At 39.8% G+C, this 12,753-nt stretch overlaps 1 protein-coding gene across 1 annotated transcript in view; it reads left to right on the top strand.

The window, feature by feature from the left end:
* The window catches only part of EDA2R (ectodysplasin A2 receptor), a gene marked incomplete at both ends in the record, with an annotated part of 52,011 nt that extends 41,127 nt beyond the window's left edge, over positions 1 to 10,884 (top strand). The window contains 4 exons of the mRNA XM_082864791.1: positions 5,055 to 5,233; positions 5,788 to 5,873; positions 7,520 to 7,684; positions 10,493 to 10,884. Coding sequence (XP_082720917.1) covers positions 5,055 to 5,233; positions 5,788 to 5,873; positions 7,520 to 7,684; positions 10,493 to 10,884 — 822 coding nt within the window. The remainder of the gene's footprint in view (positions 1 to 5,054; positions 5,234 to 5,787; positions 5,874 to 7,519; positions 7,685 to 10,492) is intronic.
* Between the last annotated feature and the right edge of the window lie 1,869 nt (positions 10,885 to 12,753).

Genomic DNA, 12,753 nt, shown 5'->3' with positions numbered 1-12,753 from the left:
CATGGGTCCAGCCACTCCGCAGCATGTGGGATCTTCCTGGACTGGGACATGAACCCGTGTCCCCTGCATCAGCAGGTGGACCCTCAACCACTGCGCCACCAGGGAAGCCCACTTATACAGTTTGATATCACCTTCCTCTATGTTATTTTTGTCACTTTTGTTTTTATCTTAATCATTGTATGTGCAATAACATAGATTTATTATTATTATTGTTACTATTTTATTAATTTTTCTTTTAAATAATATAGGAAATAAAAGGCAGAGTTCCAAACCAAATATTCAATAATGCTGCCTTCTGTATTTGCCTGTGTATTTAACTTTACCAGAGATATTGACTTCTTTTTATGGCTTTGAGTTACTATCTAGGGTCCTTTCATTTTAACCTGAAGAACTCCCTTTAACATTTATTGAAGTACAAGTCTAGTAGTATCAAACTCCTTTAGCTTCTTTTATTTATCTAGGAATATTTTAATTTCTCCCTCATTTTTGAAGGATTTTTTGCTGGGTATAAAACTGGTTAATAGTTTATTTCTTTTGACACTTAAATATGTTATCTTATTGCCTTCCAGCTTCCAGGTTCTGAAGAGAAATCAACTTTGCATCTTATTGAGGATCCCTTGTATTTGACAGATTGTTTCTCTCCTTCTGCTTCAAGATTTTCATTTTGTCTTTGGCTATCCACATCTTGTTTATGTCTCATATGGGTCTTTTTGAGTTTTTCCAAATCAAAGTTTGTTGAGCATTGTGGATGTGTTATTCATGTCTTCTGTCAATTTTGAGAAATTTCAGCCATTATTTATTCAAATTTCTTTCTGCTTCTTTATCTTTCTCTCTCTTTTACTTTTGGGACTCCCATAATGTGTATATTGGTCCATTTGATGGTGTCTCTTAGGTTTTGTTTACTTACTTCATCCTTTTTAAATTTCTGCTCCTCAGACTTAATAATTTCAACAACTTCAACTGTCATGTTTCAGGTTTCATCATTTGTTCTTCTACTTGTTCAGATCTGCTGTTGAACTCTTCTAGTGAATTTTTAATTTCAGTTATTTTACTTTTCAATTCTAGTATTTCTGTTTGGTTACTTTTTACAATTTTTCTTTTTTGATATTACCATATTTTTCATACATTTATTTTCTTATATTCTTTAGTTCTTTGTCTATGTTTTACTTTGAACATATTTAAGACAGTACTTTTTTGTCTTTGTCTAGTAGGTCTGATGTCTGGACTTCCTCAGGAACAGTTTGTCAATTTTATTTGTTACTGTAAGTGGGCCATACATTCCTGTTTCTTTTTATGCCTTGTGTTTTTGTTGTTGTTGTTTTTGAAAACTGTTTTAATTATAATGTGGTAACTGAAAATCAGATTCTCCCCCTTCCCCATATTTAGCTGTTTTCTGTTGTTGTTACTTTATTTGATGATGGCTATAGTAGTCCATTTGTTTAGTTGTTTTAACCAAATTATTTGTGCAAAGACTGTATTCTTTGTCATATGTGATCACTGAAGTCTGTGTGGCTCTTTTTCAGCTAATATTTTGACAGGAATTTCCTTGAGTGCCAGCAGTTAAAAGTAAATAACAACAGTAGCAACCAAAAAACCCACATACCTCTCCCAATCTTTGAACATTGGCTCTGTGATGAAGCACTCCTTCAACACTTAGCCAAACTGGCACTTAGCCCATGTATCAGTCCGGTGTGCAAGCTTTGGGTCTTCTCCATATTTTTCTAGTCATGTGTCTTTCCCTGGACATACATGGGCCTTTCTAAACTGGCCCCATATATATTGGTGCTTTTGGATGTCCTAATTTCCCAAAGAATCTTCTCCAGCTTTTGCTCCAGACTTAAGCAGTCTATTATATGTCTCCACCCATAATTTCTTGTCCCAGGCATCTCTGGTTTATTAGTTTGCTTTGCAAAACATTTTAACAAATGCCCACCCATTTTCCAGCCTGCATTTTGAATTGAGTGAAACAGAGATGAGCACCTTGTATCTGTCCTTCAGATAACAGGTTAAAATAGACATACACAATAATTTTTGAATAAGTTTTGCTTAGCTCACTCTGGACCTAGGGGTGAGGGTTTCACACTAGGAACTCAGGCTGCTGCTACTTTAAGACTGCCTTCACTTTAGGACTGTTACTGGGGCGAGGGGTGCAGTAAGGGCAAGTAAAAATGGCACAAATCTTTCCTATCATTTTCAAGATGCCTTTTTCTTGGTTCAGCATTTGCTTCATTGTTGTAAATGTTTGACTATTTCCCAGAGTTCTGACAACATTGATTCCGACAGTTTCTGTTTGTGTTGCTACACTTCTGTGAGGGAATGAAAGCTCAGAGCTGCTGCCTCCTCCATATCCCTGATGTCCTCTGTCATTTTTAATATATTGATTCCAACATCTCCCTGGGTGTCCCTGTGTGCCAGAAGATCAAAGCATAAAGAAAACTAAGGATACTTTAATTATAAAATAAGTATAAAGAAAAAAGACAGTTTTTTGTTGAGCCAGGCCTAAGAGATGCATACATCATTTAAACCATATTCCATTGGCTAGAAATTAGGCACATGTCCCTACAAACTTGTGTGGGGTTAGAAAATGTTGACAAGTGGTATTCCCAGGAAGAAAGGTGAATGAGTTTAGTGAACAACCAGCCAACTTTTCCCACAACAAACAAATAACTAATATCCATTGTTAAGTAGAGTTGTGTCTTTGACAAAGAGCTATGATATAACAGGCAGGAGCCTCATTCCTAGGTTAGAATGCCAGAGCTGGAAGAATATTTAGAGACCATTTATTTTAATATCCTCAGGTGTTGGGGACTCTGATGCTTGGAAATGGAGAGAGGCTAGCCAAAGTTACACTGAGTCAATACCAGACCTGAGACAATATCCAGCTGGATCACTCATCTCTCCTCTATACCACCTTTATTCAAACATGTTTGAGCATTTCCGAGAGTAAGATTCAATCTTAAAAGATTGTATATTTCTAGAAATGTATCCATTTTTTCTTGGTTGTCCAATTTGTTAGCATATAATTGTTCATAGTATTCTCATGATTATTTGTATTTCTGTGATATTGTCTGTAACTTGCACAGCAAAGCACATCAACAAAACAAAAAGGCAACTTACTGAATAGAAGAATATATTTGCAAATAAAATATCCACTAAGAGGTTAATATCCAAAATATACAAATAACTCATAACAGTCAACATCAAAAACACACAAACAACCGAATTAAAAATGGGCAGAGGACCAGAATAGACATTTTTCCAAAGAAGACATATATATGGCCAACAGACACATGAAAAGATTTTCAACATCACTAATCATCAGGGAAATGCAAATCAAAATCACAATGAGGTATCACCTCACACCTGTCAGAATGGCTATCACCAAAAAGACAAGAAATAACAAATGTTGGAGAAGATGTGGAGAAAAGGGACCCCTCATGCACTGTTTGTAGGAATATAAATTGGTACAACCATTATGGAAAACAATATAAAGGTTCCTCAAAAAATTAAAAATATTACTACCATTTGATCCAGCAATTCCACTCTTGGGTATTTATCTGAAGAAAATGTAATCACTAATTCAAAAAGTTATATGCATCCCAGTGTTAATTGAAGCATTATTTTAATAGCCAAGATGTAGAAGCAACCTAAGTGTCCATCAACAGATGAATGGGTAAAGAAGATGTGGTATATGTATGTGTGTATATATATATATATACACACACACACACACACATATATATGTATATATATATATACACACAATGAAATATTACTCGGCCATAAACAATAATGAAATCTTGTCATTTACAACAACATGGATGGATCTAGATGGTATTATGCTAGGTGAAATAAGTCAGAGAGAAAGACAAATACAGTATGTCTTCACTTATATGTGGAATCTAAAAATACAAAACAAACAAATAAATGTAACAAAACAGAGACAATCACAGATGTAGAGACCAAACTAGTAGTTGCCAGAGAGGAGAGGAGTGGAGTAATAGGTGAAATCAGACAGGGAATAACAAATACTATATGTTTTCATTTATATGTGGAATCTGAAAAACAAATAAACAAATATAACCAAACAGAAACAGGCTCACAGATACAGAGAAAAAACTAGTCATTGGCAGAGGAGAGGAGTGTAGGGGTAAGGGCAAAATATTAGCTTGGCCAAAACGTTCGTTCAGGTTGTTCCTAACATCCTGCAGAAAAACCCAAACGAACTTTTTGGCCAGCCCAATAGGTGAAGGGAATTAAGAGGGACAAACTACCAGTTATAAACTGAATACACCACAGAGATGCAATGTACATCACAGGGATTACAGTCAATAATATAATAACTTTGTATGATGTGTAATCTATAAAAATATTGAATCACTGTGTTGTACTCCTGAAATGAATATAATGTTGTGAGTCAACTATAGTTCAGTAAAATGTAAGAAATAAAATTTTCATCACAACCCAACACATACTTACATATTTCATTTGTAAAACTTCTATAAAACAATACTAAGATAGGTAGTGATTAGCATTCATTGTCAAATATTTCCAGTTCCCCAGCTCTGGCACACTATAGAATTATACTTTCTTTTACTTTTGTAGTTACTAATGATCAGGTGATGTGTGTGGTGAAGGACGTGAGCAAAATGAAATGAGTTATTTCTGGGGGAAGATTTAAGAGCCAGTGCACAGATCACAATATTCTCTTTTCTCTGATGCTCCAATCATGGTAGCACAAAGATGAAGCCTCCATCACTCTGGGTAACCCAGTAAGTATAACGTAAAACAGAGCCCCCAGGAAATCTCTGGTAAGCAAAATGGTGTGAGTGAGAAATAAATTTTTGTTCTTTTAAGACACTGAGGTTTGGAGTTTACTTTTTTACCATAGCATAACCTAACCTATGCTGACTGTAAATTGATGTCATGACTCAGTAATGGGTTGCAACTTGCAGTTTGTAAAATGCTACTCCGTACAATGTCCACTTGTCCCATAGCTAATCCTCTCTCCAAGTTTCTGTAGAGTAATGTTAGTGACTCCCATTTCACTGAAGGATTGTGGTTATGGAGAAGGTGGAGATGCATACTGCGCAGCCTGCCCTCCCCGCAGATATAAAAGCAGCTGGGGCCACCATAGATGTCAGACTTGCATCACCTGTGCTGTCATCAATCGTATCCAGAAGGAGAACTGTACAGCTACCTCTAATGCCGTCTGTGGGGACTGTCTGCCCAGGTGAGCCTGCTACATAAGGCCAAGCTCTTCTGGGCATTCTCTAGCCCTTGGAGGTCTCCCTCATCCTTACCTCTCAGGGCCTAGTTGAAGTATTCTAACTGTCCATATCATGATGAGTTTAAGCTCCCCTGAGGGAGAAGCATTATTTTTTCAAGATACCTCTATAAAGTACTTAGCACGCAGTCAATTACAGATGAGTACTAAACAGCTGTTTTATCATGCTGGCATGCTTAGCTCAGGCCCAAGTTTCAAGGTAAATCTCACTGTAGACCTAGAAGAGATTAGGAAGCAGTTGGTGTCAAAGCAGTGTTTCCTTCTCTTGTGAGACTAGTTCCCCTTTTGGTTATAGGGTTTGGTGAATGGGGGAAGAGGTGGAGCGTCTGGGACTCTTGAGTCAGAATCAGACATAGAGGCAGAGAACTCACGAGGGGTCAGAGTGAGTGATGGCTTCCTGGAGGACAAGACTCTTAGAAGCTGCCTATGGTTCAAGAAGGACCAATCCAAGTACATTGCTTGTTTGATCATCTTGCCATTTTTTATTGCTCTGACTACAGGTTCTACCAAAAGACACGTATTGGAGGCCTGCAGGATCAAGAGTGTATCCCATGCACGAAGCAGACCCCCACCTCTGAGGTTCAGTGTGTGTATCCAGTTCTCTTCTCCCCTTTCCCCCCCAATCCATTGGGTGACAGCAAGACAGCATAGTAAAGACTTCCCCTACCCCCTCATACTCCTTCCTATAGGGTAGATTGGCAAGGGAATTGGTTAGATTTGAGTAATAGTTTTGCAATATATTATCTGTGTAACCTTCTATAAATTATTGAATCTCATTGAACCTCATTTCCCTCACCTGAAAAAAATGTAAGTCATGAAAATCATTGTTCTTCATACCTTATGGGATTCTGCCTAGTTCTAGTGAGATAAGAGGTTAGAAAGCATTTTGTAAATTATAATATTTGTACACTTGTGTATTATTTATTTGAAGTTTATAGGAGTCCCTAATGCTTAGGACTAGTAAAAGGCTGAATGAAGCACTAAGATCTAGTCTGTGCCCATATCACTATCCATTTATCTGTCTATTATTTTTGTCTATCTACCAACTATATGTCTACTCACTTATTTTTTAATTTATTGATATCTTTTTAAAACATGAAGTATTTCAAATATGTAGAAATATTTTAAATGCAGAAAAATATAAAAAGAAAAATGCTCAGTTACACAGCATCAATGATTAATAAATCTTAAAATTTTGCATATTTGCTTCAGATTTTTTTTAAATGAAGATTCCACAAGTTTAATGGAATCTGTGTTTTGATCCTTTCTGAGTTCCATTCTCTCCTTACCTCCCCAGAGGCAACCACTATCATGAAATTGTGTGTATCTTGTTGGTAGGTTATGCTACAGTAACAAACCCCCAAATCTCAGTGATTTCATGCAATAAAAGTTTATTTTTCATATGCAAAGATCTTACTCTATCTTGTAACTATACCATCAAACCATGTGGTTTCCAGGTTGATGGGACAGGTTAAGAGATAGAGGAGACATACTGGGTTTTAACTACTTCAGTCTGCAAGTGACACACATTACTTCCACTCACAGTCCATTGGTCAGAAGTACTCTTATGGCCTTACTACAAGGGTGTATGGGAAATGCAGAGAAGCATGTGGATAACTTGTGAGCACTATGGCTCTGCCAAACTCTCCACCCATGTTTTGATACTTGTATTCTTTTATATATATATATATATATATATATATATATATATATATATATATATATTCATAAGCAATGTATTCTATATGCTATTTTTTATATTTTATAATGTTTTATGTAAGTGATATCAAGTTATATACTCTCTCTCCAATTTGCTTTTCCTCTCTGGATTATTTAAATTGATCCATACAGGTCTTTTATTTTAAATGCTATATAATAATATTACATAATAGAATTATATCATGATTTATTTATCCTGTGCCCTACTGATGAACATTTTAGTTTGTTTCTATTTGTCTAGGTTATATAACTGAATGTGACATGGAAAGACCACAGGATATGTGCATCTTCAAATAACTATACTAATTTATACCATACCAGCAGTATATGCTAGTTCCTCCACTTTGTTCGTTATACTTTTCCCTGCTCTACAAAGAAGTAGAACCAGTTTAGCAGCCCTAGTTGAGGAAGACCCTGGGGAGAGGGTGCTGGCCTGAGGAAGTCCAGACCCAGTGTCAGGGTGACTATTGACTACCCACAGTGACTGACCTCCCCCACTTTCTTGTCTCACAGGTGCCTTCCAGTTGAGCTTAGTGAAGGCAGATGTACCCACAGTATCCCCTCAGGAGGTCACACTTGTTGCACTGGTGAGCAGTCTGCTCATGGTGTTTACCCTGGCCTTCCTGGGGCTCTTCTTCCTCTACTGCAAGCAGTTCTTCAACAGAAATTGCCAGCGTGGTAAGGGTAGCTGCTTCACGTATTACATGAATCAGGAACAAGGTTCTAACTAGCAGAAGAGAGGAATTTCCTGGGGTTGAGAGTTAATGGACCTTCCCTACAGTGCTGAAATATCTGGGGTGGCAATAGAATGCACAGGACTTCAGAGATGATTGAGGCTGACCCTATGAGTTTATAGGACCTGGTTCTTTAAGGTGTGGTGATTCATAAAGGGCTACAACATTATGGGAAAACCCTTGGGAAAGGCATCTGAAGTCCTAGTCCAATCTACCTCTAAATCACTGTGTAACTTTAGATAAGTCATCTAGCTTCTTTGGACCTCTTTCTCCTTAATCTTTAAAATGAGAGATGAAGTTGATTTCTAAGTTCTTTTCCAATTAGTTATATCTACTAATAGGTATAGATTCTGGAGCATGTCAGGAAAAGAGGAAGGCTGGCTGGAATGAGACATGACTATAATAAAAGTGGGTGAGGTCTCAGGCAATGGTTATCAGTATAGTAGTATACCAAATGTGGTAACTGAGAGCCCAATGTCCAGAGGAATTGGCAAACTTAGACATTTTTCCTCAGACAATAATGATAACCAGAGCTCTGGCCCAGCCCATAGGAGATGGCCATGTGAAATTTTAGATGGAATGTCATATTTAAAATCAGGAGTAACATCATGATCTATTTTCAGCACAAGTCCAGCCATTAGCCAAGAATATGAGACAAGAATGCCAGGTCACTGAGGGAAGATATAGGGGAGGTGAGATGGTGGCTGGCCAAGACCAGAGAAGGGTTTAGATCTTTAGTCAATAGTACTGAGGTTCAGTGCAGCTTCAGTGCCATCAAGGGAGCTGAGAGCTGGACAGAGACACCAAAATAGGAACCCAGGCTAGTAAGCAGAGTTGATTTAGTAAGGAAAGAGGAGGACACATTCTACTAGATACACAGGTGCTAAGGACTCCTCCTCAGCCCACTGTATATTGGGTCCAAAGCAACACAACTTTTTTCAACCTCTCTGTTTGTGTGGAAAGATTCTGCTTATATAGGCCTACCTTGGTTACTTTGGATCTAGGGTCTGCCAGATGATCTTCAAAAAGCTTAGAAGATATGTTTGGCTCTACCTCTCACTTAAGTGGAGGTGAATCTAGGATTTCAGGGGATGCAGGGCACAAGGGCAACACTGTTATCCCTTTATGACCCTTCTCAAACTCTAATTCTCTCTCCTCTACTCTCTGGTGTCTCCTGGAACATTGTGGCTCAGGGTGGATCATCCTGTCTCTGACTTTGGAGGCCAGTTTCTCAGATAAGAGCTGTTGCCCAGTCCCTGGGCATGGGCATGAAACATGGGAAATGAAGCATTTGGGCCCCAGGGCCCGGAAAGAAGAAGATGAGGCAACATCTGAGAGCTGCCTGTCTCCCTCCTCCTGCCTCAGGAGAAGAGAAATGGGTAACGCTTCTCTGCTCGTCCTCTGTCCTCAAGATAATAATGCAGTACCCTTTTCTGGGGATACGAGGGCAGGCAGCTCCCTCAGGGTCTCCACAGGGGAAATAAGATTAGACATTTTCTCATTTATCAGGAGGTGTTTTTCAGGAGTCACTGACTTACATGAATACTAGGGTTGTATAAGGGAGATGAATATGTGAATTGGATCCAATATAAGGTTCATTAGAGAGGAGTAGAGACTGTGGCAAACTGAATAGTTCATCCCCTGTCTAAAGAGGAATCTACTACTCAGTTTCAGCTGTTTGTTACCATGTAGGAATATTCAATGTTTCAAGATCTTCTGAATTTTCAAGAGAAGCCAAAACTCTGGATTTTTATATGAAATAGTTTTAAGTTATGGCAATGAGTTATAATTAAAAAGTACCACAACCACAATGCAGGGGTCAAACAAACACACATCCCATAGGCTCTCAGTTTGTAACCTGATGTTGAATCAGACTTATGCATGAAAGGTGTTTTAATTTTCTATCACTGCCAGAACAAACTACAACAAATTCAATGGCTTAAAACAACACCCATTTATTATCTCACCATTTCCATAGATCAGAAGCTTTGTAAGCTTGGCTGGATCTCGACTCAGAGTCTCACTAGGCTGAAATCAAGGTGTTGCCGAGGCTGCATTCATTTCTGGAAGATCAAGAGGTTAATCCATTTCCTTGATCATTCAGAAAGGTGGAAGAATTCAGTTCCTTGCAGTTATAAGGTTGAGGTTCCATTTCCTTGCTGACTGTCTGCTGAGAACCATTCCCAGTTTCTAGACACCACCCACTCTTTGACTTATGACCCATTTCCATTTTCAAAACTAGCAATGGTGGTCAAGTCCTTTTCCTTTCACATATCTGATACTCTCTCTGACTCTTCTGCCTTCATCTTCCCCTTTTAAGGACACATGTCATTACATTGGGCCCACCTGGGTAATCCGGGATAATCTACCTATTTTAAGGTCCATAATCTTAAATCCACCTGCAAAGTGCCTTTTGCCATATAACACAACATATACACTGGCATAACACCAGGGAATAAAGATCATGTCTGGTGTGGGTGTTGTTAAAATCCTGCTTCCCACAAAGGATTTCTCTTTCTCTGGAGAAATTGACAATTTTCCCTGATCCACCACCAGGTAGCCTTAATCTGATACCCCAATGTAAATATGTTTCTCAACTGTGTCACCTCAGCCTGGTGCTAGGTGCTCTGGTCCCCAGGGATGGGAGGGGGAGCACTAGTTCCCAGATCTTTCCTGATTTTGTGCTCAGGACCAGGTGCCCCGCTAAGAAGAGCCCCTGCCTTTGGGTGACTCAGTGGCTTTCTGCTTCAAGTTTCAGGAGGTTCGCTGCAGTATGAGGCTGATGAGGCAGCGGAAGAGGAATCTCTCTTCCCCATGCCACCTGGCCAGGAGACCAGTCCTGAGTCCCCACTGAGTGAAAGCATCTTTGAGACCCAGGCACTTAACCCCATCCTGGATGACGACTGCAGCTCGACTCGTGGCTTCCCCACACAGGAGTCTTTTACCTTGGCCTCCTGTGCCTCAGAGAGCCACTCCCACTGGGTCCACACTCCCATCGAATGTACAGAGCTGGACCTGCGAAAGATTTCCAGTTCTGCTTCCTATACTGGAGCTGAGACCTTGAGGGGGAACACAGCTGAACACTCTGGAGACAGACTGGAGCTCACTGTACCCTTTGAAGTACCCAGCCTTTCACTCTACTGAGGTGAGCTGGAAAGGTAGGGTAGAAAGACCAGAAATTGGGGACCACCCCCAAAAGGAATTATCCCTTGGAGTACTGTTGTTCAGTAGGGCTAGTGTCAGAGGAACAGCAAGCTAGGAACACTGGTGGATGGAGGGACAACTGTGATAATGTTAATCTTTTAAGCCAGTCAGTCATACATCATACATCTGGGCCTACAGCTGTCAAGGAACTGGCCAGGTTGACATGACACCAGTTTTTCTATCCTGGCCTTTTGCAATCTCTCTCAGAGCCCCACTGTCTAATAGTTATATTCAGTTATCTCCCATCATGTATTCAAGCACCAAGGTACAGTGGGAAAATATACAAACCTTGGCATCTGGAAGCCTTATATTTCAAATCTACCGCCATTCCTTAATATTTGTGTGAAGCTTGTGTAAATCCCTTCACCTCTCTGAGTCTCAGGTCCTTAATCTGTGAAAAGTAGGAAATACTATTCACCTTATATTGTGAGAGTTGAATGAGAAATGCATGTGCAAGTGCCTTTTATAGTGTCTAATGCATTAGAGGTGTTTAAACCATGTTAGTTTGTCTTTGCCCCCAGTCACAATTTATATTGGGTTGGCCAAAAAGTTTGTTCGGGTTTTTCCACAACGTCTTATGGGAAAACCCAAATGAACTTTTTGACCAACCCAATACATCCATACATATACACTACACTCGTCTGGTCTTCATAACATACCTTTATGGTAAGAAGGTTACACTTTATAGAGGCAGGAACTGAGACACAGAGAGGGAAAGTGATTTGCTTAAAGTCACAGAGCATTTCAGTGGCAGAACTGGGTTAGAGCACAGGTTTTGGAGCTCCATGTAAGTAACAAGGGGCAGTATGAAGCATGAGGGTGGATTCCTATTTTTCAACTAACCAATTACTTTCACCACCCATTTCCATATTTCTCCAGCTATGATATTGTCCAGGTCCCCCAATGACTCCCGCTCCCTATATCTTACCTAAGAAAATATAAACAATATGTAGGTGAAAGCCAAGACTCCTATTAAACCAGTCATCCTAGATACCTTCAAGGTCATCTAGGCCAACCTCTCTTCCAACTCCTCCAATCCATTCTTGAGTCCCTTTTATAATATCCCCAAGAAGTGTTTGTGTCATCCTTGCTCACATACTTACAGTATCAGAGAGCTCACTACTGCCCAACATGTATTGCAGCTATGACTGGTGGATTTGAGCTCAATGTAAAGAAAACCTTTCTGTCTTCTTATAGTAACCACCCTTGGGTCCTGCTCTGCTCCTCAGGCCACACAGACCTCATCTGCTTCCTGTGTCTTGTGATAGCCCTGAAGAAGTCTAAAGATAGCATCTCCTCTCTGGAAAGTACCACTTTGGGTTCCGTTAAAGTATGGGGGGCTTAAAACTGAACCCAGTTTCATGAGGAATTGTCTCACCAACATAGAGTAGGGTAGAACTGTCATCATGTCCACCCCACACAAGTGATGTTTTTCTGCTATTATACCTTAACCACTGGCCTAAAACCATTTTTTGAGGGATGGGAAGAGGAAGGAGCTAGTGAGATTGCCCCATAGGTTTCTAACTTGCTCTGCTCCCTCCCTAGGTCTCTTGGGCTCCTGGCAGCCCAGTCGTTCTCCCTGGACTCTCCTGCCTTGTTCCTATACCACAACAGCAGCAGGGGCATAGGATGTGGTATCCACAACAGCCTGTACTCTACAGACGGGGCACATCCTATCCCATCCCACCAAAGGATTGATCCTTCATCATTTTCCCAAGACTGACCAGCAGCATTTTTTGCTTTCCTATCCTAGATAGCCTGGAGAACCAGATTCCCCAGTCATGGGACTACCGGACATATTCCTAGCTC

Source organism: Leucopleurus acutus (genome assembly GCF_964270905.1).
Source record: "Leucopleurus acutus genome assembly, chromosome: X".
In the NCBI taxonomy this organism is placed as follows: Eukaryota; Metazoa; Chordata; class Mammalia; order Artiodactyla; family Delphinidae; genus Leucopleurus; species Leucopleurus acutus.
The sequence above is the reverse complement of the archived record's forward strand: the minus strand, read 5'-3'. Positions and strand labels throughout refer to the sequence as shown.